The 23,391-nt window shown below is 52.3% G+C and overlaps 1 protein-coding gene across 2 annotated transcripts in view; it reads right to left on the reverse strand.

Moving 5' to 3' along the window:
- The window catches only part of Itpk1 (inositol-tetrakisphosphate 1-kinase), a 141,042-nt gene that overhangs the window by 3,631 nt on the left and 114,020 nt on the right, over positions 1–23,391 (reverse strand). Inside the window, exons 5-10 of one of the 2 annotated variants that reach the window (XM_036205994.1) lie at positions 16,899–16,997; positions 16,384–16,424; positions 12,635–12,800; positions 8,650–8,775; positions 7,462–7,529; positions 2,732–2,894 (exon numbers count right to left, since the gene is read on the reverse strand). In XM_036205994.1, coding sequence (XP_036061887.1) covers positions 2,732–2,894; positions 7,462–7,529; positions 8,650–8,775; positions 12,635–12,800; positions 16,384–16,424; positions 16,899–16,997 — 663 coding nt within the window. The remainder of the gene's footprint in view (positions 1–2,731; positions 2,895–7,461; positions 7,530–8,649; positions 8,776–12,634; positions 12,801–16,383; positions 16,425–16,898; positions 16,998–23,391) is intronic. The other variant, XM_036205995.1, reaches the window with a different exon arrangement.

Raw genomic sequence — 23,391 nt, forward strand, 5'->3', positions numbered from 1 at the left:
GAGCATAACAGAGTCACTTCCTTGGGGGCCTTTGGTAAACAGGCTGAGGTAGGTTGGTGTTTGCCAGCCTGGGAAGTGAAAACAAGCAGGGCAGGGTGCCAGCTCCATGCCCAACACTATGCAAACCTATCTGTCTGCAGCATGGGAAGTGCTCCCATTTGTACAGAAGTAGGGGCTAAAGTACGGTTGCCGAAACCATCACAGAGTGAGGAAGCGGGCCCCGATCGGAACCCTGGTGTCCTAAGACATCAAAGGCCTTAGAGTCAGTGTGAAGGCTCTGGACTCATGGGTCCTAGTCTTGTGGGGGCTGTAACCATGGATAAGGTCCTTTAGCTCCCAGCATCACCTCTCATGGGCAAGCAGAGTACAACAGTTTTCCCATGCCACAGACCACGACAGGGTCAGTAGCACAAGCTGCTTCTGCCTCTCAGGCTTCCTGATCTCATAAAGCTGGTGCTTTGACAGAGCTACCACCTACCCCAGTGCCCCACAGGCTTCCCAAGTAGCCACAGAATCAAGCCCCTACCTCTGCGGGGGCCCAAGGAGCTGGCTAGCTCTATACCATGGATGGTGCACCAAGTTACCTCCCAGACACCAGCTCCTCTCTGCCTGAGGCCCCTGGGATAATAGGACCCTTAGGCCATCCCTCAGCATCAGGCCCATCTGCTTTGGCTGGGCTCAGCCTTATCAATCTGGTAGCCACACACCCAACCCCATGCCCCAATCCACTGGGACAACCCAGCTCTTGGCTCCCCTGACAGAAGACTCAGTTCCCATCGGCTCTCAGTGACTGTCTCCCTGAACACAAAAGAGGCTCGCCTGTCTTTATGATACATATAGCTGTTTGAGCTGGGAAGGGCTGCCCATCACCAGTTGGAAGAGTGTATGCCCCTCCTCCCAAGGCTTTTTCAGTGGTTCTGTCACCTCCCCTCTGAACAGTAGTGGGCTGTGTGTGCTCTTGGATCACCCCACATCTCCTCTTCATCTTTTTCGAGACAGGGTTTCTCTGTAGCTTTTGGAGCCTGTCCTGGACTAACTCTGTAGACCAGGCTGGCCTCGAACTCACAGAGATCCACCTGCCTCTGCCTCCCGAGTGCTGAGATTACAGGCGTGCGCCACTACCGCCCAGCTCCTCTTCACCTTTATGATGCTATTGATGCAGCAATCCCCTCACTGTACACTCTGGCGGACCTCAAAGGTCCCACCCCCTACACCAGGGTTTGAGAAACTCAGTGGGCTGGGTCTGAGCATGTTGGCTGGACACAGGCCTCAGAAGCTTCCCTCGGACCCTGTCTGGTCCCATTTCACCCCTCTTGGCACCCAAGCTGATCCACCTTCAGAGTCAGTTTCTTCCCTTTGCTGAACTCTCTCTGGCATCCATGCATGACAGAGCAGCCACCAGCTGCTCCACCTTCTATCTTCTTCCCCTCAACTGTGGCGGGAGCTCTGAGAGAAAGAAGTTCAGTTCCTAGCAGATGCCGACTGAATGATAGATGGGGTTGCTGGGCTCTTAGGGGTCCCTAGTTTCCTGCTGTGAACTGTGATGCTGTGAAGTGGTTCACGTACTCCCTGTACTCTCTGAGGGGCTGAGGAGATATAGGCCCTGAGTACCCAGGATGCTTGGGCCTGGTGAGGTGGTTTCCTGGCCACTCATGCCCCTGGGCAGTTAGGGGGAGCTTGCTATTCCTCCACATCAAGAAAATGAAGAACAACCAAGAACACTACATTCCCAGCCACTCAGGAGGCTGGATGGGTAGGAGTGGTTGAGCTGGGAGCTTGGGGCCAGCCTGAGGCAGGGAGACCCGGGTCTGGAGAAGTACAAGGCCCTGCTCTGAGGCCATGGAGACCCAAATGTAGTGGGTAGCCATACCCAAAGCTAGACTCTAACTCTTTCATCTGATCCCCCAACCCCACCCCAGGATTCTGGGACAGGGTCTTGTTATATAGCCCTGGATGACTTTAAACTCATGGCAATCCTCCTGCCTTAGCCTCCCAAGTGCTGGCAGAATTCTACACTTCTCAACTGCAATGATGATGCAGGGTCTTAGGGTCTCCAGGGCTGTGGTTGTGGACATTATACCTGATCTCCCCACCAGCCCAATGGGTCTAGGCTAGTGCTCAGGGGGTGGTATTCCCCAGGGCTCCCGAGTGAGCAGAGACTGAGGGGTATTCAGTGGAGTGAGGTTCCAAGCCAGAGCTTCCTGAGGCTCCAGCAGGGAGCAGGGAGGGGATGTAGTGTGGGGTCTTTGTGGCAGCAGGCACGATAGTGGGGAATGCTGTGGCAGAGCTTGGACCTGGCTCTCAGCCTTGCAGCCCGGGACAGTGGAAGCAGCACTTGCTCAAGAGGAGCTGGCCCTACCATTACATGCTGTGTGACCTCAGAAGAGTGCTTCCACTGGAGGGGACTCAGTTTCCCTACCTGTGAATGATAGGGGGGTGAGTCTTTAAAAGTTCCTTTTAGCTCTTTGGGTCTAGAAGAGCCAAGGGGATGGACTGATTAGGCCAGTCACGGCTAAGGCCGATGGCATCTCCCTACAGCTAGACATCTGGGGCTTCACTGCTCTTTACATCTTAAGAGCTGAGATGGCAAGAGGGTAACACTTGCCCTAAACCCCAGAACGAGGAGGGGCCTTTCCATCCCCAGCCAAGCTGACTCATCGTCCCCACCCCTCTGAAGATACCAGGCATCCAGGGGATCACCAGTGCAGGGTCACCCGGCCCTGTTGCTCACCTGGGAAAGCATTGACATCGATGACAGCATGTTGCCCGGTCTGGTTGTTAATGATGATGTCAATTCCAAAAAGTGACACTCCAAGCGCCTGCCGCAGAGCCCGTGACAGTTCCCGGATGACCTCATCACTTGGCCGTTCGAACACGCCCTCGATCCTGTCCAGCTGCCAACGCAAACACAAGTCAGGCTCTTTTGACTAGGGTACTAGAGAAGAGTGGTCCCCTCTCATGAGGAGACCTGCCATCCTTCTGGACCATGGTCCGAGCCTGCCAGGGCCTGGAGGCACCAGTACATGAAGCAGGGTGCTTAGTGCTCAAGCACTCCTGAGGCTGATATTAGGATTGAGGGCCAGAGGCTGGTCCAGGGTCACAGAAGCTGGACGTCCAGGGCAGGATTTGGATCCGCTATTTTCAGTTTTGAAAACCCAATCCTTCCAGGAGGGAGGAAGGAGATGGTCTGTTATGGAAGCAGACAGTAAGGTGAAGAGGCCATTGGGGCCAGAGCTTGAAGGCAGAGAAGATTGGGAAACAGCCAGGTAGAGATGAGGTACAGGGGTACTGACCAGTACCTCGGCACCATGCCATAGCTGCTGGCAGCCTACAGGGGTGAGGCTGGGGTCCTAAGGAACCCAGGGAGCCATGTGCTTCTCTCTTCCCAGCTGTGATGAACTAAGCAAACAACATCAGCCCATCCCATGTGACCCGGGCTTTCCCAAAGGCGCTGCTGGCTGATGCTCTTGTCTGACTCTAAGCCCAGCTTCCTGCTGTGTTCTCCACAGGCCTCTAGTCCAGGTCTGCCCACCCTGCCCACGACACCTCCAGTGCCAAATGTTTTCTGCTCTAGTGTACACGCTCTGGGAAAGGCATGTGTCTCTACATATAGTTGCTGGCCAGGGCCTCTGAGGAGGACAAATGAGAGGGTTTCTGAGGCCCAGGGAGGAATTGTGGGGTGAGGATATGGGTTCAGATCCCATCAGAGATTTCTCAGCTCTGTGGACTTGGGGAAAGTACCTGGCCTATGCCTCTATTTGCTCATCTGTACAATGGGATTGATTAGGCCTCCATCTTAGGCCTGCTGGGAGAGACCCAGGGGTGGGGTGGGGGGAGGTGGAAGGAGATGGTAACTGTACAGGTCTGGCTGTGAGGCGGTGTAGCTCTTGAATACGAGGACACAGACTACATGGCCACATGCTGAAGTCAGTCACAACAAGGTACACACTAGCTGCCAATAAGTACTGAGTTCCGGGGGAAGGGGTGGGTTGAAGCCAAGGTGGAAAATGAATTTGCTTGCGTCAACAGCTTGAAGGGCACTGGGCTGCTGAGATGGCTGGCTCAGCGGTAAAGGCTCTTGATGACCATGCCTGGTGATCTGAGTCTGAACCCCGGGACCTACGTGGAGGAAAGAGAGCGCTGGCTCCTGAAAACTGTCCTGGGACCTCCACACACCAAAATAAATGAATAAATTAGAAAAAAATTTCTTAAGATGGGCGGAAGTGGCGCATGCCTTTAATCCCAGCACTCGCACTCAGGAGAGAGTGCTTTGTAAATTCAGGGCCAGCCTGGTCTACAGAGAGAGTTCTAGGACAGCTGGAGCTACACAGAGAAAGCCTGTCTCAAAAAAAACAAAACAAAACAAAACAAACAACAACAACAAAAAGCAACAACCAACAACATGAGGTTAAATATAGAATACCTTAGGACCCAGATACTCACTCTACTAAGGTTAAAAAAGGGTTCTCAGACAGACCCTTGGACACCAATGGTTAACTGTAGCACTCTCCCAATGGCCAAAGGTTCCAGACAGCCTAAATATCCATTAGCAGACAAATGGACAAGCTGTAGCTTATCCACACAGAGAAATGTGTGGATAAGCTACATGAAGATGGAGGTAAGACCCGAGATGTCCCGGGGCTAGGGTGAGAGGAATGGAGATTGAGTAGTCATGGGGACAAGGTGAAGAAAATGGTTTGGAAATATAAAGGTCTGTCTATATGACATTGGGAGTGTGATTGTTGCTACTAAATTGGTCACTTAGGGGCTGGAGAGATGGCTCAGCAGTTAAGACCACTAGCTACTCTGACAGAGGACCTGGATTTAGTTGCCAGCATCCTCATGGGATCTGATGCCTTCTTCTCTTATCTGTGGTGCACAGACATACATGCAGTCAAAATATTCATACACATACAATGAAAATAATTAAATCTTAAAAAAATCTTTAAAATATTTATGCATGTGAATTTTTATCTCAATTTAAAAAGCACAGAAAATGTTGAGTGTGGTACTGCATACCTTTAATCCCAGCACTTGGGGTAGAGGCATCTCTGTGAGTTTAAGGCCAATTTGCTTTACATAGAGAGTTCCAGGCCAGTCAGGGCTACAAAGTGAGACCCTATCTCAAAGCAAGACAACTATACTGGCTAGTTTTATGTCAACTTGATATAAGCTAGAGTCACCGGAGAGGAGGGAGCCTCGACTGAGCAAATGCTTCCAGAAGACTGAACTGTAGGCAAGCCTGTAGGGCATTTTCTCAATCAGTGATTAATGGGGTAAAGGCCCAGCTCATTGTGGGTGGTATCATGCCTGGACTGGTAGTCCTGGGTTCTATAAGAAAGTGGGCTGAGCGAGACAGTAAGCACAGCCTCTGCATCAGCTCCTGCCTCCAGGTTCCTGTCCTGTTTCAGTTCCTGTCCTGACTTCCTTCAGTGATGGACTGTGATAGGGAAGAGTAAGACAAATAAACCCTTCCTTCCCCAAGTTGCTTTGGTCATGGTGTTTCATCACAGCAACAGTATCCGTAACTAGGACAACAACCAAATAAAAAAGCCCTGGTCACTAATACAAAGGATCTTAAAACAGACAGTAAGGAATTTCCAGACATGTACTGAGCAGGGACAGACACATGGGCCCCCTCCACTTGAAATCCTGGTGTCCAGTACCTGACCTAGGGAAAGTATTTCCTCGGGGGCAGCCACCATCTGGCTACAATGGGCACTCAGCCCTGCCTGAGCTTCCTGGTCACTTGGGTTAGTGGCTTGGCCCAGCCCATGGTCCCAAGCAAGTCACAGACCAACCAGCCTTGGCCTTCCTGTCTCTACTATGTGGCCCTGATGTGTCACATGGCCCTTCTGGACCTTGTTTTTCCACCCCAATAAATAGGCTAATAAAAATACCTAGGCTGTGAGGCTCAGCTGAAGACTGCTGAGCTGATGATATCTGAGGCTCATGGTACAGTGCCTGGGAGCAAGGCCGCCCTTGCTGCTGCCTGTTAGAGAGCCCCATGACATGCTGTTTATGAAAGTACTTTCTCAGCTCAGCTGAAGAATCTCAGAAATCCTTCCAAAGCCATTTGATTATCCCAAACCAAACAGCCGGCCTAGGACTAGATAAAGGCATAGAAATGGGCCCGTGGATCCAAGCCAATTGAGCTGTGGGGTTCTGGGAAAGAAGGAAGGGAAGAGTCGAGCAGGTGCTCCTGTGGGCTGACCTGGTGATCTCAACCCCTATTGCAGCTGACACTAAACTTACAGAGCTACACATCGGACACAGGCACTTCTAGTGACTCCCAGATGTCAGGTACTCAGGGGCACAATAAAGAAACTGAGCTCAGGCAGGTGATGCAACTCTGGTCAGACCTCAGGCAAGTGCTCTTCCCTTCCCCATTACGGTAGTGCTGGGGATGGGTCCTAGGGCCATGTTTGGGTATGACATCCTGGGAGTCTATGCTTAATAATCCCCTAACTGGCTCTCAATGGTGAAAGGCGTTTGGGGCCTCAAAGTGGAGGGAGAAGCTGGGCCCATTTTCAAAGGCATTGTCTGGGGATGAGGTGGGGCCTTCAAGGTTAATAGAGGTCTGTGCATGGCACTCTTCGGGGTGGAGGATGATGACGTCCTGGTCACTAGTTCCTGGGAATGGAATCAACTGCCAGTCCAGCTTGAAGGTGTCCCTGGAGGGTGATGTCCCCAGGGAAAAGGTTGTGCTTGTCATTCTGCATTCTTTTCATGAGGTGTCAGCTCTGAAGGGTTCCATGTGGTGGGGTGGAAATTTGGAGGCTCACAGGCCTCATGTGTAGGGGGGACCCTGTTGTGTTCAGGGAGACCCTTTCTATTTTTTCAAAAAAAGAAACAGGCCATTAGCCAATCGGTGATGATTCAAGAGGGTGACTTCAGGTGGCTCACTGCTAGCCCTCAAAGCACCCCTCTGGCACTGGCTAATGGCCCCAGTGGCCAGTAGTCCTATACTGTGCAAGGACACCATCCAAGACAGCTCCTCAGGAATCCTGTGGAAGGTCAACTCCCTTCTGCCACCCTGTTGAGCAGGGTTTTCAGTGGCCTAGTGGTATGTACCAGTGACCCTGACACATGGAGAAGAAAGTCTTCCCCCATCTAAGGCACTACTTCTATCTCTCAGTGTGCACAGCCAGCTTCTGTGAGCCTGGTGGTCCAGGTGGATGAAATGGCTCAGTGTGTACAGGTGCGTGCTATGCCAAGTCTACATCCTGAGTTCAGTCATCAGAACACACAGATAGGCGGGACAGGAAGAACCAACTCTACAAAGTTGTCCTCTGACGTCCACACCCATGCAGGGTGGGTCTGTTATATGGGGACCAGGGGCCTTCCTGCTATCCTGACCTCCCAGATAGCTCAGCTGGGGACTCCATGGGCAGATCACACTCTTATCCAGGCTCAGACTCAGGTGGCCTCATGCCAGGCCATCATGGGGAAGAGACATACCTCCGTGAGGGCCGAGGAAGACTCTGGCTTTGACACGTTGTGGCTGTTGAAGAAGATGGACTCACGATCTGAAAAAACAGACATGGAGTGAATTAGACCTGGAGATGGCAATACCGACACCAGGGGGCAGCACCACCCTAGTCTCGCTCTAGGTGGCCTCTGGCTCAGCAGCAGAAGCAGCCCAGGGCTCTGGAGGAGCTAGGCACCCACAGCTGCATCACAGATCGATGTGTGCCCATTAGGACCCCAGTTTCAATTTGTCATCCCACATAGAAATGAACGGTTTACTGGGACACCTTCACCACCATCTTACAGCACCTTATGTGGGTTTCCTTAACACCTAAGGCTGGACCGGCCATATGCACAGGAGGCTGGGAAGAGAAGGGGCAAGAGACGTAGCACGCTGTGCACCCAGATATCAAAGGTCTGTCCTGAAGGAAGAAGCCTACCAAATGCCATTTGTTCCAGGTGTCCCCAGTCGGGTGGCCATCGGCATGTGAGCTTAATAGACAAAGGGTCCTTTTGGTTCCCAACTACTTAATAGGAACCTGAACAAAGGCTTTCATAGGCCCACCCAGGAAAGCCTTGCAATGTCCCAGTCTCCTCCACTCCACACATGTCCTGTTCCACAGCTGCCGCCACCCGCCATCCCTCAGCCCCACTGGACACCAGAGAGGCAGTTCAGTCCCAGGAATGTGATGGTGCATTCATTTATGCCCCCAGTACAAACGTCCTTGAGGTGTAAGGCACGATTGCTCCGCGGAGATGTAAGGTTGGCTTGACAGTTTGCAATGACTTGGAAGCATGGACACGCTAGAGCAAGAATCACAAAACCACAAACCTAGGGGTTGAGTTCTGGCCATTGCCCCCCTCATAGCCCCACCCCCACCAAAATTAGCACAGGGCCACTCTGGACTAGAAGCCCCCAAGGGGTCCTGACAAGGCTTGCTTGAGTTCTTGCAAAAGAGGTGTCACGGACCCCACCCTGCAGGACCCAGTGATCATCCCTGGGACCCAGGCCCCCAAGCATTAGGACAGGATGGGCACTGGCTGAGGGCCTGTGTGCCAGGGCCCAGGTGCCTGTTGTGGCTGCCATGACCCCCAGAAGCTTCACGACTCTATGGCGCCATAAAAATCATGCACAAGGAAGTGATTCAGGCAGAGCCAAGCAGGCAGGCGCTGAAGTACCTGGCATCCTTCCCGCTAGTGGGGCACAGAGGCCCCTGGCCACCCCGGTGTGCCCGACAGTCCTCCCGCTGCTCCGACCAGAGCCAGTCCAGACGGGGGGCATGAGAGATGGTCCTGGGGAGGAGCCTGGGAAAAATAAACACCCTGCGGGACTTGTGTCAAGCACGCCCACTGGTCCCTATTCTTGGGCACGAGTGAACCTTCAGGGGTTGCAGAGGCAGACAGGCCAGAGGCTAGACCAGGGCTTCGTCACTGAGGATCTGGCCTTCTGTAGATACTGCCAGTCTTCTCCTCCTGGAGCCTCCTGAACTTAAGAGTACTTCCCACCCAAGTCTCCACATGTCCCCCAGAGCAAAGGCTAGAAGAACAGATCAGGCCTGCGGTGTGAGGACAGGCCACCACCAGCATCAGGCAGACACAGAAATGTTCAGGGAGGCTGGGAAGCCTGTAGGAGCCTACAAGAAGAGCACACAGGCACTTGGCTGGTCTGGGAAGAGACAGAATGCCAGGGACTCGTGGTCACACTACACTGGACAGAGTATGTCTCCAACAGCTTCATACAGACAAGACCAAATGTATAGATATCTTCAAGGGAAACTGCCCTCTACCCCAACTAATACTGCTGGCCTGGGGTACTCTGGCCTAAGGATTACTAAGTAAGAGATGTCTCAGGCTGAGGCATAGGCCCAGCACCTCATCATGTGTGAACACATGGTGGGAGTGTCATCAAGGGACTGAGGGGAGGGAGGGGGTCTAGTTGCAGCAAAGAGTCCTGGTGCCTGGCTCCCTAGGAAGCTTTAAGATGGCTGGCTGGCCCTTCAAGTAGACAAGAGGGGCCTGGGCCTTGCTCTCTAACCTTAGTTACAAGGTGCTTGTTCCCAGGAGCACTGATAATTTGGGAGCTCCAGCCAGGGACTACTGCTGGACTGGTCCCCCAAACACTCAGCATGGGGGCCATCCCCAACTTCCAATAAGAGTGGGAAGCCAAGGGGACGGTCACCAAGTGGTTTTTCTCTCAGAAGGAGAGAAAAAAAGGGGGAAAAACCAAAACCAAAACAAACCAGACTCAAAAGGAGGGTGAACGACCAGATTGGCTCAGACATCTCAGCCATGCAGGCTGTGACCACGCTGTTTTCAGCCTATGTGTTCAGCCCACCATCTTTCCCTATGGTGTATCCCACTATCCTGTCACTGGTCACCACCTCTGCAGCCAGTACCTGTAGCCTACCTGCTTATCCCTTCTCACAGGGCTCTCTCACCACCACCCCAACCTGGTGTCCCAGTACTCACCTTTGTCCCCTGAGGCCCTCATCTCCAATAATACTGGCCCTCCTGTTGTGTCTCCCTTGTGTTATTCCTCACTGGAACACACACTGCTAATGAACCTGCCTGTCCAGCTCCTGGCTGGTCCCCTAGCATACCACCCAGGGTGAGTCTCCGAAATTTTCAATAAAAGCAGCATTTATGACTTCAGGCGTTCTGGAGTCAGCAGCTCAGCAAACTACAGAGCCAAGTTACCTGCATCTGCAAAGTCTCCTTGCAGAGCACAACCTCACCCACCTGCTCATTTGCATATTGCTCTCACCCTGCAATAGCATCAGATGACTAGGACAACCCTGGACATACTAAGTCATCCTTTCAAAGAAGCAAGAGGTACCACTCTCTACGTACCCTTAGGACCAGGAGGGAGAGGGGAAGTAGAGCCCTTACACAAAGCTGGGAGACCAAGGCAATGGGGCTTCAGGGCCAAGATACAGGATGAAAGAGCATCGGGAAGAAGCCCAGAGCCATGAGAATGTGAACCACAGGCAGAGAACATGAGCACATTCGTTGTATGTTCCTTAGTGGCTCTCTTAGTGAGAACTCCTTGGGTTACGGTCCAGGTACCTGTAAGGTGCCATGGGCTATATAGAGCACACATATGACTTTGGACACTGACATTAAAAGGACAGAAATGCATGTGAGAATCAAGGAGAACAAGAGCTGTGGAGTGAAGATGCCCTTGTCTATATCTCTTGTCCACAACAACCCCAAGCCAGGAGACCTGTCTCTGGAGGTGGACATGGGAGGCTGAGAGACCTACCACATTATGTGGCAGGGGCTGGAAAATTGGGTGGGCTCTGGAAAGAAGCTAGAGCCCATAGCCCCCTTCCCAACTAGTCAGGAGAAAGGGCTGCTGAAGCCTGAGGTCCTTTTGGTCAGACAAAAAAATATGCAGGCCAAAGCTGGAACCATGCCAATTCCGGATCAGACAGACACACTGAAAGTCACTCCGATCCCCAGCCCACCTCTGGATTTTATGCCTCAGGGTGCTTCGTGGCCTAGAAACAGTGAGGAGAGAAGATACATTGATGGGTTTCTGCCTTCATCATTCCTGGCTCCCAGTGCCAAGGCGGAAACCGGCCTAGTACTTTACAACCAGGAAGAAAGAGGAGGAAGCAGGGAACAAACACGCTTTTGTGGGATTAAGAAAGAAGATCAGATGCCAAATTTCATTCAGAGATGAAATGAGCTGGGTAAGAAAGGAAAGGGTGTGTCATAAGCGAGGCATAGCTGTGCGTGCGTGCGTGCGTGCGTGCGTGCGTGTGCGTGTGCGTGTGTGTGTGTGTGTGTGTGTGTGTGTGTGTGTGCATGCATGCGCGCGCACATGTGGGAGAAGGGTACTGAGGATGGAACCTGGAACCTGGATCCCCTTCATGCTAAGAAATACTCTGATAGGCAAATAAATGTTTTGTAAAAACCTTAGACTCCTCTGCCCCACAGCCTGCAAGACTGTCTCTTGGTGGTACATATGACCAGTGTCAGGATAGGTCTGTCCCAAACCGCCTGGTCTCAGCAAGGAATTGAGAATCCATGCTCTCTAAGTATCTGCTCTCTACTGTGTTAGTGGTAAGTGACCAAGGGAAGAAGGCTGGGGGTGGGGGGGATAGACAACAGGAACTGCTGCAACAAGCCCCGAGGGATGGCCACAGGCAGTCCTGGGCACAGAGCCTTCCGGGGGCCTTGAGGAAGGCCTCTGCTTGCTCTGCTGGAGCTGGCTGGTGCTTTGGGGGTAGCTCTCTCCTCCCAGGCAGAAGCAAGCCTCACTGGGGAATCGAGTGCCCGAGAAATCCTCAGGGAGAGCTATGCTGTTTCTAAAGGCATTTGTCCTGCCCCACAAACTTCTGGAACTTGCCTGAGAGGGGCACTCAGGACCACTAGAACGTTCTTTTGAGCAGCTCTAGTCAACACATCTTTAACCGAATGGTTCAAAACAGCTGGTGCCCAGGATGGATGGAGGTGAACACAGGAAGGGCTCCTCCACAGAGTCCAAAGCTGCTCTCCAGAGGGCCCCCTCTAAGACCCTCAGGGACAATGAGTCATGCAGATACCTCTACCTAGTGGCATCTGAGGGACACCAGGACCCTACCCATCCTTTCAGAGGATGGTCACTGTAGCATGGCAGGAGTGTGCCCACTGGGGCTTGCCTGAGGACCCCCATAGGGATCTTTGTGACTCAGGAGCTGCCGCCTACTTTGGAAACCCTGATACACCTTGACAGCTGTGGAAGCCACAGATAATTCAGACTCAGGGACCCCCTTTGGAAAGCGGAAGCGCTGGGCAAGGGTGGCATGCAGAGCGGTCAGTAGTCACCTCCCTCCCTCCCTTCCCATATCCGGCTAGCCACACCCAACATGGCAGACTCCTCCTGAGTATCATCACTGGATGGGCCCAGGAAACTTCTTAGGGATAAGAAGCTTCCAGAAATTTGCTGGAGTTGGCAGTAACTCTGAGGGCTGGAGCCCCACAGCACCTATGGCACATGGTCTCTTGGTTCTTCAGGACCTTTTGAATCCATCTATACAACTCCTTCAATTCAGACCACCTCTCCCTAACCCAGAAATAACAAGGACTAGCAGGGGACAGACACTGGGTATCCATCTTGGCTCCGCCCCAGGGTCTGGCACAAAGTGACAGACAATAAATACCAGGGGCAGTAGATTACCTGATGTGCCTGCAGAGAAGTTCTTGAGTGAGGGCCTCTGGACCACTGTGTAGGACTCGCCCACCACAAACACCTTGTATAGTACAGCATTGTGGTTGATGAAGTTCTGGACCACACAGGGGGGTTGGATGGCATTCAGGCCCTCCTGGTTGAACACAATGGCCATCTGTGGAGACAAAGACCAAGGCTCCGTCAGAGTCCATCAGCTCCCAGCCTCCAACACAGCAAGCGGCTTGTCACTTTCTTGGGCACCCCCACCATGACCTCTCCCTGGCCCTATGACCAAGAGCTGGTGCCCAGAATGGTTGGAGGTGAACACAGGAAGGGCTCCTCCAGAGTCCAAGGCTGCTCTCCAGAGGGCCCTCTCCAAGACCCTCAGGGACAATGGGTTCTATGCTGAGTACTCCCAAACAGTTTCAAGGCAGGGTGAGTGGAGCAGCTTGTGAATTGAGTAGTTTGTGCTGTGGGGGGTGGATGGAGGGTCTGGTAGTGGGAAACCCCGTATCCACTGGGGCTGCCATACAAAACTCCTGAGAGCTTTATTCACTGCTATTCTAGGGGATGGGGCCCCCTAGGCTGGGTGTAACACCACAAAGATCCAAGGGGGAAAGACAGGAAGCAGACGCTATGGGCCAGGAGTCAGAGTTCCTTCTTGTTATAACATCACTGCAAGCATGGGTCCCCTGGTGTCATCCTCACAGTGCCTGAGACGGGCACACTGCCACACTTTTGCAGATAAAGAAACTGAGGCCCTGCACGCTTCATAGAGTGAGCTACAGGCGAGGGAGAGGCTGGGTTGGAGTTGGGTCTGCCTGGCACCTCGCCATGCCCTCTCGCCTAGTCTCGTGATACACAGGGGACTAGAATACAACTATGTCCTAGTCTCCAGCTCCTCTAGGGACAAACATGCTGAAGGAGATTCTGAGGGGGGCTGAGTGTGGGGGGAGAGCAACTGTGACCTCTTCTATTCCATCACAAGGCTGGATCTGGAGTCTGCCATGACCTGCCCCGAGGATGATGGGACCCTGCCCACTTGAAGTAGTGGCTTGAGTCCAGGCATATTCTGGCTACTAAGCAGGGCTAACAGGTCTGGACAGATGGCCACCTGAACCAACTGTCAGCCTCGCATCTGCTATCACAGGGTACTCACTACCTTGTGCCTGAGGCTCATCTGGGCAGGACAGAAGCTCAAATCCAAGTCATGTGGAAAAACCAGTGTGCGATATGGTGGGGTGAGGGTGTCAAGGGATGTTCTCTCGGGCTGGAGAGACGGCTCAGCGGTTAAGAGCACTGGCTGCTCTTCCAAAGGTCCTGAGTTCAATTCCCAGCAACCACATGGTGGCTGATAACCACTTGAAATGAAATCTGGTGCTCTCTTCTGGTCCGCAGGGATACATGCAGACAGAATACTGTATACATAATAAATAAATAAATCTTAAAAAAAAAAAGAGAGAGAGAGGGAGAGAGAGAGATGTTCTCTCAACCTTCCTACAAGAATGAGGGACCCAGTGTGGGAGGCAGCAAAGTGCACTGATTCTGTGGACCCCCCCAACAGGCTGAAGCCTCTGGTGTCAATACACACTACACAGCACAGCACAGTCTAAGACCCTCTTGCCTTGCTATAGGCAATGTCCGCCAGCAAATGTGGCCACGGGGCTTGGCTGAGCTGTGGGTTACATAGGTTCTTTAAGTGGGAAGGGAGGGAGGGAGAGGGGGAGAAATGACTGACTGCCCCCTGGAGCTCATGTATGTGCACTGGCTTACAAATGCCCCGGGGTTCCAGGTCCACAGAAGCAAACAGATCGGTGAGGGCTGACAATGGAGCCGGAAGGGGCAGAGGCATGGATCACCAGCTGGGACAGCAATGAGGACCCCGTGAAAAGCTCCGTTTCCTGTCTCTGTCCTCACTGCACTGATGTCAGTGGGTATCCCTGAAAGACAGGTGCTGGGCCCCCAACCTGCCTACTCCACAGAAGATATTCTCTGAAATGACAAATTTCCTGCTCCCATGGGTCTTCATGTCCCCAAGGATGGGGTGCCCATTGCTGGCTATGGACTGGGAGATCACCTGGTGCTGGGACAGCAACAGAGGACATGTATCTGCATATACCTGGGAGTCAGATGGCCTCCCTGCAGGGTGATGACCACACACACCTAGGGGTTGAATGCCAGCGAGTCAACAGGGGCCTGCCCCAATCTGAATCCATAAATCCCATCCCAGAGTAGCTGTTCCTATAATGATCAAATAATCACCAGGGGCCAGGTTCCATGGCAAGCTACACAATAACTCCCTCACCCCATGACTGTCAAATCCCCAATTATAAATGTGGGCAGATGCACAGAGAGGCCTAGCAATTGCCTGGAGGTACACAGCAGACAACGCACAGCACAGACACTGGTGCTGGCTGTGTGCTGTCCTAAAGCTGTGTCTCCTGGTCCCTCCTGATACAGGCCACTAAGACCCTGAGACAGAGATGCTACATGGTAGGGACAGGGAATAGTGCTGTGGCCGCTCTAGAGCCTGCCTGCTCCCTCCCCCGCTTACTCACGAGATGTACCTCAGGGTGCTGCTGCAGCTGGGAATCCAGGCTGCCAGGATACCCCCACATGGCTCTTGACCTTAGCAGACAGCTGCCCTTACAGCTGGTGATGCTTTCCTTCCCATGGCAGGGCCACCCCCTGGCACAGCCTGTCGCCTGGTGATCTGATACTGTTTATAGACATTTTCCCCATAAACATCTGCCAGGAGACCAGAATGACCTAGATCCGGTAAAAGTCATGGTGTCTGGGCTTCCATTTTGAGTCTTCCCCTGGGGAGTACTGGCAGCAGGGCTATCCAGGTAGGCTTTCCCCAAAGGGCCACTTAGCTCACCCTTGAGAATGTGAGGCCTTGGGGGCTAAGAAGACTCCAGGGACCCAAGGGTCCTCTGCATGCCTCTGCCCTTCTTGCCCCTGAGTCCTCACATGCTTACTGCCCCATCATCCCCATAGCACCGTCTCTCCAGAGACTCTGTTCTGGCACTGGGGCAAGACTCCTTGACACTAAGGTAGGGAGGGCACCCATGCAGAAAGAAGGGTCTCAGCACTCCGAAGGGGTGGGATCTACCCCCAAAACTCATCTGAACCAGCAGCACTGAGCCACTCCTCTCGAGAGACTCTTTGGGAGTCCAGGCAGCACCTATCATGGATGGACTTGAGGCCAGAAAACCAAGGACATATCAGCCTGGTGTGACTTCTGTGGGATCTGCTACCAACTGCATGTATGTGTCTCCCAAATCCTTATGTGGAGGACCTTACCCCAGTGTGATGGCACTTACAGGTGGTGAGGCTTGGATTTGATCTCAAGGATGGGTCCCTCTTGAGAGTCCTCATGAGAATTCACCTCTGCACATATGCAAAGCAAGGCTTGAGGACGCACCAAGAGGGTGGCCAATGGTATGCTCTTACCAGGACCAGGTTGTGGCCCTCTGAGCTGGGAGACGTTGTCTGCTGTGTTAGCTGCCCAGCTGGAAGCCTTATCCTGGGCAGACTAAGTCAGGGTCTGAGGTGGGGAAGGCAGCCTTAGGACCGGGGACAGGGGTGAAGTGGGAGACAGGATAGAGGCAGAGCGGTTCTTCTGCTGACCTACACCCTCGAGGTATCGCTACTCAGACCAGGACAGTGAGCAGCAGCACATGTGGTTCCACCGACAGAACCTAGTGGCCCAGTGAGGGCAATGTGACGCACGGATAGGAAAGTCTTCCACTCACCTCATGAGAGTTGGTGCCATGGGCCACTCTGGTTTTGCAAACTATGTGGGAGAGACAGAGAAGCAGAGAGGAATTAACAGGCCAGACGAGGGGAACTGGGACCTCCCTCTGGATAGGAACCTGCCATCTTAGTATTAACCAGGCCCAGCCTTGCTTAGATCCTGATATTGCGTGAAACTGGGGGCATTTGGGGAGGTAAGGGACTCTTAAAGATGCCTTCAGCAAAAGGCACAAAGGGCTGGTGGGAACTAAGGAGATGACAGTCACTGTTGTCAAGTAGTGTCTGTGCTCAGGGTAACATAGACAGATATCCCCAGGCCAGGTAGGAAGAGTTCCTTCCCCTCAACCTGCTAGGACCCTCTCAAGGTATGGGGAGAGGTGGGATCCAGGGCTGTGTGCTCTTCTTGGCAGCCAGGGTCTTCAATCGCTTCCAGCAAGCTCAAATCTATGGGAACTGTAAACATCACCCCCTCCCACAGTGGTGATGGCCACCCTGGAGTTTACGGTGTACATACTGAAGGGGAAGGCCAGGCCATTCTGCTCCAGCAGCCTCATGGTGTCGTCTCCACACAGGCTCGTGAGCTCCATGAAGGGCGGTGAACAGATCCTGTCATCTACGGCAGAGGAAGTCTGGTCAGCATACTCCTCCAGAGCCACCCACTACACCCACCTCCAGTCTCCAGCTCTGACCATTTCCTGACTCTACAGCTCTACAGCATGTGTGCACAATAAGCATGGCGTAGTTGTTCCCATCTTCTGTCAATATAAAATCCCTGATGTTTTGGTTGTGAGATTAGCCTTTAACAGCCGAACTGTCTCTCCAGCCCTCTGTCAGCATAAAATTCTTATCTGCTAACTGGAAAATGGGAGGTGCAATAAAAACTCCCACAGTTTTACAGCTATAATTACTAAATTCTCAGTCTTTGAGTCTATGTTTACACACAGAGAGCTAGCTAACAGAATGCCATTTTGTACACTGAAATTAACCTGATGCATTGCTATCATCTGCTTAGCTCGGTAGCCTTTCCCCCAATCTGTATCTTGGTTTCATGACAATCACAGGCAATGTCAGGTGGTTAGCTCTGAGCATAGGCTCTGCATTGTGCTGATGGCATCCCATACATCCTCCAGGGTCTGCAAAGTTACTCCCTAAGGAGGAAACTGAAGGCAGAGGGATGGAAGAAAGCTGTCCCCTCACACAGTTCCATCAGGCTCTCTCTCAACCTCCGAATCTCTGAGCCCTCCCTGTACCTTTTGCTAGTCTCAGAAGGTGTGGTCGTTGCCTTTGATGCTCAATCTTGTGAATTCTTTTTAAGTATTTTATTGGTATATGTGGAACAGGGCATGCACACGCTACGGTGCCAGAGTTGGTTCTCTCCTTTCATCATGTGGGTCTCGGGGATCAAACTCAGGCCTTTGGGCTTGGTGGCAGGCACCCATTCCTGATGAGGTATCTCACTAGCTCCCTCACTCCATGAGTTCTAACACTACTGGGCTCGGGGCAAAGCCATGGAAGCTGACTTGCATACCATGCATACTTCTGGATACTTCTGTTCGCAAGCCAGGTCAAGACAAAGCAGATTATTGGTGGGAAAGCAAATGTATTTTTAATCCCTAATGATTATTTAGTTACTGGCTTGTCACTGTTGCTACTTATCATAGTCTCCATCCCTGAAAAGACCACGAGCTCTCAGGAGATGGGACCACCCTGTACTGGACACAGGGACTTGGAAAGGCTAAGCATTAGTGGGGCAAGGGCAGCCCACTACCCACAGACTTGGAAACCCAGTCCAGAGTAAACCAGCAAGTGCTGTCCCAGAGCACCTGGCCACTTGACCCATCAGCATGTTAAATCAAGATCCAGCCTCACCTTCCTCATGCCAAACACCACCATAGGACATATTCAGAGGGTTTTAACCTCCCTTCTCAGATCATTCTCCTTAGGCAAAGTCCAAACTCCAAGTAGGCACAGTAGTTTGGGGCTGCAGTTTCTTGGGGACCCTGGGAGGGGCTCTGGAGCCAGTGTTTGTAGACTGCTCCAATCACTCATGCGCCTTTGCCCTTCAACCTGTGGTACCCAGTGTCTGGCTATACAGATTCAGCAGATGCCCAGAAGCAGCACTTCCCCAAATCACAGGACAGGAGAACAAGATGGAGAGCAGGCCGACCTAGTGGTCCAGCAGAAGGGACGACAGGAAAAGCAGGGTGTGGAGTTGGGAGCGGTAGGTCCGACCACACAGCTGTAAGCCTTATGCCAAATGAGGCCCAGGTCTGCATTCCACCCAGAGCCAGAGACTGGGCAGGAACAGCTGTCTTTGGAGAGAAGAGGAAGGCTGTACAAGAGGCTTTGTGCCCCAGAGTGCAGCCCCTGCAGCCCAGAGTGTGATGCTCACACTTCTGGCCCAGGACTTGCCCCCCTCCCCTCTTTTAGGGAAACTCAGAGGCTGCTGGGATTCTACCAGCCATGTCCTGTAAGAGTGCCCAGCCTCCTCTCTGCTGAGCTTTCTGGGCTGGCAGACCAGCCTGCCCTTCTGATATTGGCTTCTGAGATCTCCACATCTCCTCTGCTGTGGCCCATACAGGCTTTTTATGACAACATTTCCATAAACTCTCGTTCTGTGCCAGCCACAGTTCCACAGTCACTCACTGTGGTAGTTTGAATGTAATTGGCCCCCATAATCTCCTAGGGAGTGGCACTATTAGGAGGTGTGGCTTTGCTGGAGGAAGCATGTCACTGTGGGTGTGGGCTTTGAGGTTTCCTATGCTCAGGAGACTACCCAGTGTCTCAGCTGACTTCCTGTGGCCTGCAAGATGTAGGACTCTCAGCTACTACTGCAGTACCATGCCTACCTGCACGCTGCCATGCTCCCTGTCATGATGATAATGACATGAACCTCTGAACTGTAAGTGAGCCACCCCAATTAAATGTTTTCTTTGTAAGAGTTGCTGTGGTCATGGTGTCTCTTCACAGCAACAGGAACCCGAACTAAAACGCTCACCCTCACAGTGCCCCCTAAAGAAGCACCCATCACCCCATTTACATATGAGAAACCAGCAACAGAGGTGAAGCTCTTTGCATGGAGCTCTGCAGCGAGCAAGCAGCGCCGCAGCTGGGGACTCACACCAGGCCTCCTGACCCCAGGTCTGTGCTTCTGATAACAACGCCCAGTTAGAAGTGTCCTTGAGGAGGGTGGCTGACTCAGACACTCACAACTGGACAAAGTTCGGAGAGTATGTGTCAGTGGAGTGCTCAGCTACATGTGGGACACTGATGTCATCACCCCCACCAAGACCATCAAGGAAGATGGTCAAAGCTAGAGGTTGGAGAGGACCAAACAAAACAATGTCTCCTGGACATGACAGGCCCACTGCCCTCGTGAACTCACAGCAGCTGTGGTTGCCTGCACAAGACCTGTATGAGATCCAGCCAGTCAACATGCAAGACTGGAGAGCAGCAGGGCTCACAAGCACCAACCCCTAACTGAGTAGCGATTGGTAGTTGATGGCTCCTGGGGGAGGAAGTATCAGGTGTGGCCAAGAGTAGGTCACACACTTGAGAGATGGCTTCATGCCCGTGAGTATGCAGGCAGCAGAAATTGGACTCAGTGAGTTATTTTTAAAAAAGAGAAAGAGAAAGAAATTGGGGTGGGGTGGGGAGATGGATCTGGGAGGAATTAGGAGAGGAGTAGAGGTTGGATATGATCAAAATAAACTGTAAGAAATCTCAGCCTTTAATCTCAGCACTCGAGAGGCAGAGGCAGGCAGATCTCTCTGAGTTCGAGGCCAGCTTGGCCTACAGAGCAAGATCCAGGAAAGGCGCAAAGCTACACAGAGAACCCCCCTCCCCCAAATCTCAAATAATTAATTAAAATTTGTTTTTTAAAAGAAGTATCCACTGAAAGCCCAATCCATGTGTCCTGAACAGCATGAGGTGAGAGGTGGTGGTTGTGGTTTGCTCTGTTTCTTTGATCTTTCAGCTTTCACCCCAATATCAGGCTCTGGGTTTTTTATTACAACAGTCTTCCACGATGGCTGCTTCACCATATATACATGGAAATCACCGAGGCAACTCTTGGCACCACAGAACCCCTCACTCATGGCGGATCCACAAACTCCATCTCCTTCAGTCACCCAGTCCAAAACATGTGTGTAAAATTCCCAAAGGGAGCGATTCACACATTTTAAATTGTGTGCCCTGCTGAGGTCCCAGATTTTCTGGCCATCTACTCGAGCGTGGTCTCAACCTGAACTGTCCCTGTGTCCCGCACCCATGCTGCACACACTCAGGAGCCAATCTGGCTATCAGACTGGCTGTCATGTTCCAAAACACTTTTCTCCCTTTCAACAGGTCCAAAGTGCAAGATTAGGGAGACTTTAGGGTGAACTGGTGGGTACACACTTACCAGTCTTTGGTGGTCCAAGGCAGCAGCAGGATTGTGAGTCCAAGGCTGTCTGGGCTACAGGGTGAAGCCTTGCCTTGCAAAAGGGGGTGATAGTGTTTGAGGTGACTCAGTGGGTATGTGTGGACTCTGGCCACTTACCCTGATCCCCACAATGTGGTGATATACTATGTACCATAATAAAATTTACCTGAAGATCAGAGAACAGAACAAGCTGCTAGATTAAACACAGAGGCAGGCAGTGGTGGCACACACCTTTAATCCTTGCATCGGGAGGCAGAGATCTGTCTGGCTCTCTGTGAGTTCAAAGCCACCCTGGACTCTATGAGATTGCTTTTCGGCAGAAGCGTCCCTTTCGGCTGGAGCTCTTTCAGGCTGAGGAGTTGGTGAGGTAAGAGGTGGTGGCTGTGGTTTGCTCTGTTTCTTTGATCTTTCAGCTTTCACCCCAATATCAGGCTCTGGGTTTTTTATTACAAGACCTTTAGAAATTCAAACAACATCCCTCACGATACATAATTTACAAATTAAACTTCTGTGGTGCTGGGAATTGAACCTGGAGACTCACAAAGGCTCAGTACCTTGCTACCGAGCCATATCCCCGGTACCATATCTTAGAATGCATTGTAGGGGTGTGTGTGTGTGTGTGTGTGTGTGTGTGTGTGTGTGTGTGTGAGAGAGAGAGAGAGAGAGAGAGAGAGAGAGAGAGAGAGAGAGAGAATGAGAATAGGGAAAACCACAGTAAACACAGAGTTCAGCATTGTCTGAGGTTTCAACCATCTACTGGGGCTGCGAGAATGCATCTTCCCTGCGTTAGGGATTGGAGAAGGGGATGGCTGGGTAACACGACAGAAGTCGGAAACCATGCCATCATCTTGTCAGATGTTTTTAAAAAGCCATTTGGGGCGCTAGAGAGATGCATTAGCTGCCCCTGCAGAGGGCCGGATTCAGTTCCCAGCACCTACACAGCAGTTCATAACTATTTGTAACTCCACTTCCGGGAGACCCAATGACTCTTCTGACCGCCACAGGCACCAGGTGTGCACATGGTACAAAAGACATACATGTGGGCAAAATGCTCATGCACATAAAGTAAAGGCTAAGAAAAGCATTTGATAAAACCCAACAGTCTTCACGGTAAAAATATCAGTGAGCAAGATGCAGAAGGGGTTTCTTTGCTCACCACTGAGCCCGAGGTGAGGGCAGAGAAAGGATGGAAGCCCATCTCTCCCTAGAGATGTTTGGAGTCCAGATGAACTACACAAACATTTCCAGAGAACAGGCCATATCCAGCACTGGATAGATCAGACCTCTCGCCTTTCAGAACTCTCAAATAGCTAAGAGCAGAGCCTGGGGAGCCAGAGGGGCCAAGAAAGAGGGACACATCCACCTATGGATGCTCTAGTTCATTTATCCAAGTTGGAGATGGCTATCCACACCCTGAACTGCAGACCTCTGAAGGACTTCTGCCTGTCCACCTTCATCTTGGGAGGGGACTCTGGGACTAAGGCTGTACCAATGCCAGTCAGGAGGGGCTCCTATCATAACCTTGGGCCCAGCTGCCAACTGGGCACCAAGAGATCAGTCTTGAGTGAAAGCAGCCCAGAGCCTGCAAAGCGGACAGCAGAGAGGATTCATCCCTCACTGTCCTGCTCTTGCCCCCGTGGCCAGTCATTCTGGTACGCCTGTGAAATCACAGTGGACTAGAAACCATTACCGTCTGCATTTGGGTTTCATCCATCACAGCAAAAGGGTAGCCTCTACTAAACACAGCAGCAGATAGATAAGACAGTGGTGCCCAGGTACAGGGGTCAGATATAAGGGAGAGGGCTGGAAGGGAACAGAACACCTAAAGGGGGGGGGGGTGTCCCTGGAGGTGGGTGTGCACGTGACCAATGAGGGACAGCCTAGCTGAACAGAGATGGGAAGGCACAGTGACGAGCTACATGTCTAAAAGAAACGCCTCCTGGGCCGAAGGGACAGCCAGTGACAAGGATGTTCCTGGGATCAGTCCGGCAGGTAGACACAGGACCATCTTGCTAAGGCGAGGATGGGTCCAGGCCCTGCAGTATCAGGGCAGGAGTCTTGGCTGCCCACCACCTCAGTTCCCAAAGATGTACTGTGGAAGGGAAAGCTTCAGTGGAGGCTCTTCCGGCTCAGTAACGGGAAGTTCAGGGTGGCCTCACCAGTGGCTCTTTTCCCCACCACGAGGACAGGATAGAAGAATTTTTGGTAAGTCTGTGCTGGGAGCTGGAGAGGCTATTTCTGGCTCCCGGAGGAAGGGTACTGCTGTTGATTTATCTGTCATCTTATTTCTGGACGGGACTGGTAAGAGGCTTTTTTTGGGTAGATGGTGGGTTGTCTTCCTCTAAGAGCTGTAACATTGGTCCCTGAGAAACTCTGAGGCTCCCAGCTTCCCACCCTGCTACTTTACAACAGACAGCAGGAGCTGGAGGGCCCTCAGGGAGGGGCAAGCCCCAGCTGCGGGCTTTCACCAGTCCAAAGGGAACTCACACAGGAATGGTGCCAACGCCCAGGTCACGCACAGTGTCCCATCCACTTGGAAGGTAACAGATGGGTGGAGAAGGTACAGAGGATGACACGGTGGGGC

This window comes from Onychomys torridus, chromosome 14 (assembly GCF_903995425.1).
Source record: "Onychomys torridus chromosome 14, mOncTor1.1, whole genome shotgun sequence".
NCBI classification, from domain to species: domain Eukaryota; kingdom Metazoa; phylum Chordata; class Mammalia; order Rodentia; family Cricetidae; genus Onychomys; species Onychomys torridus.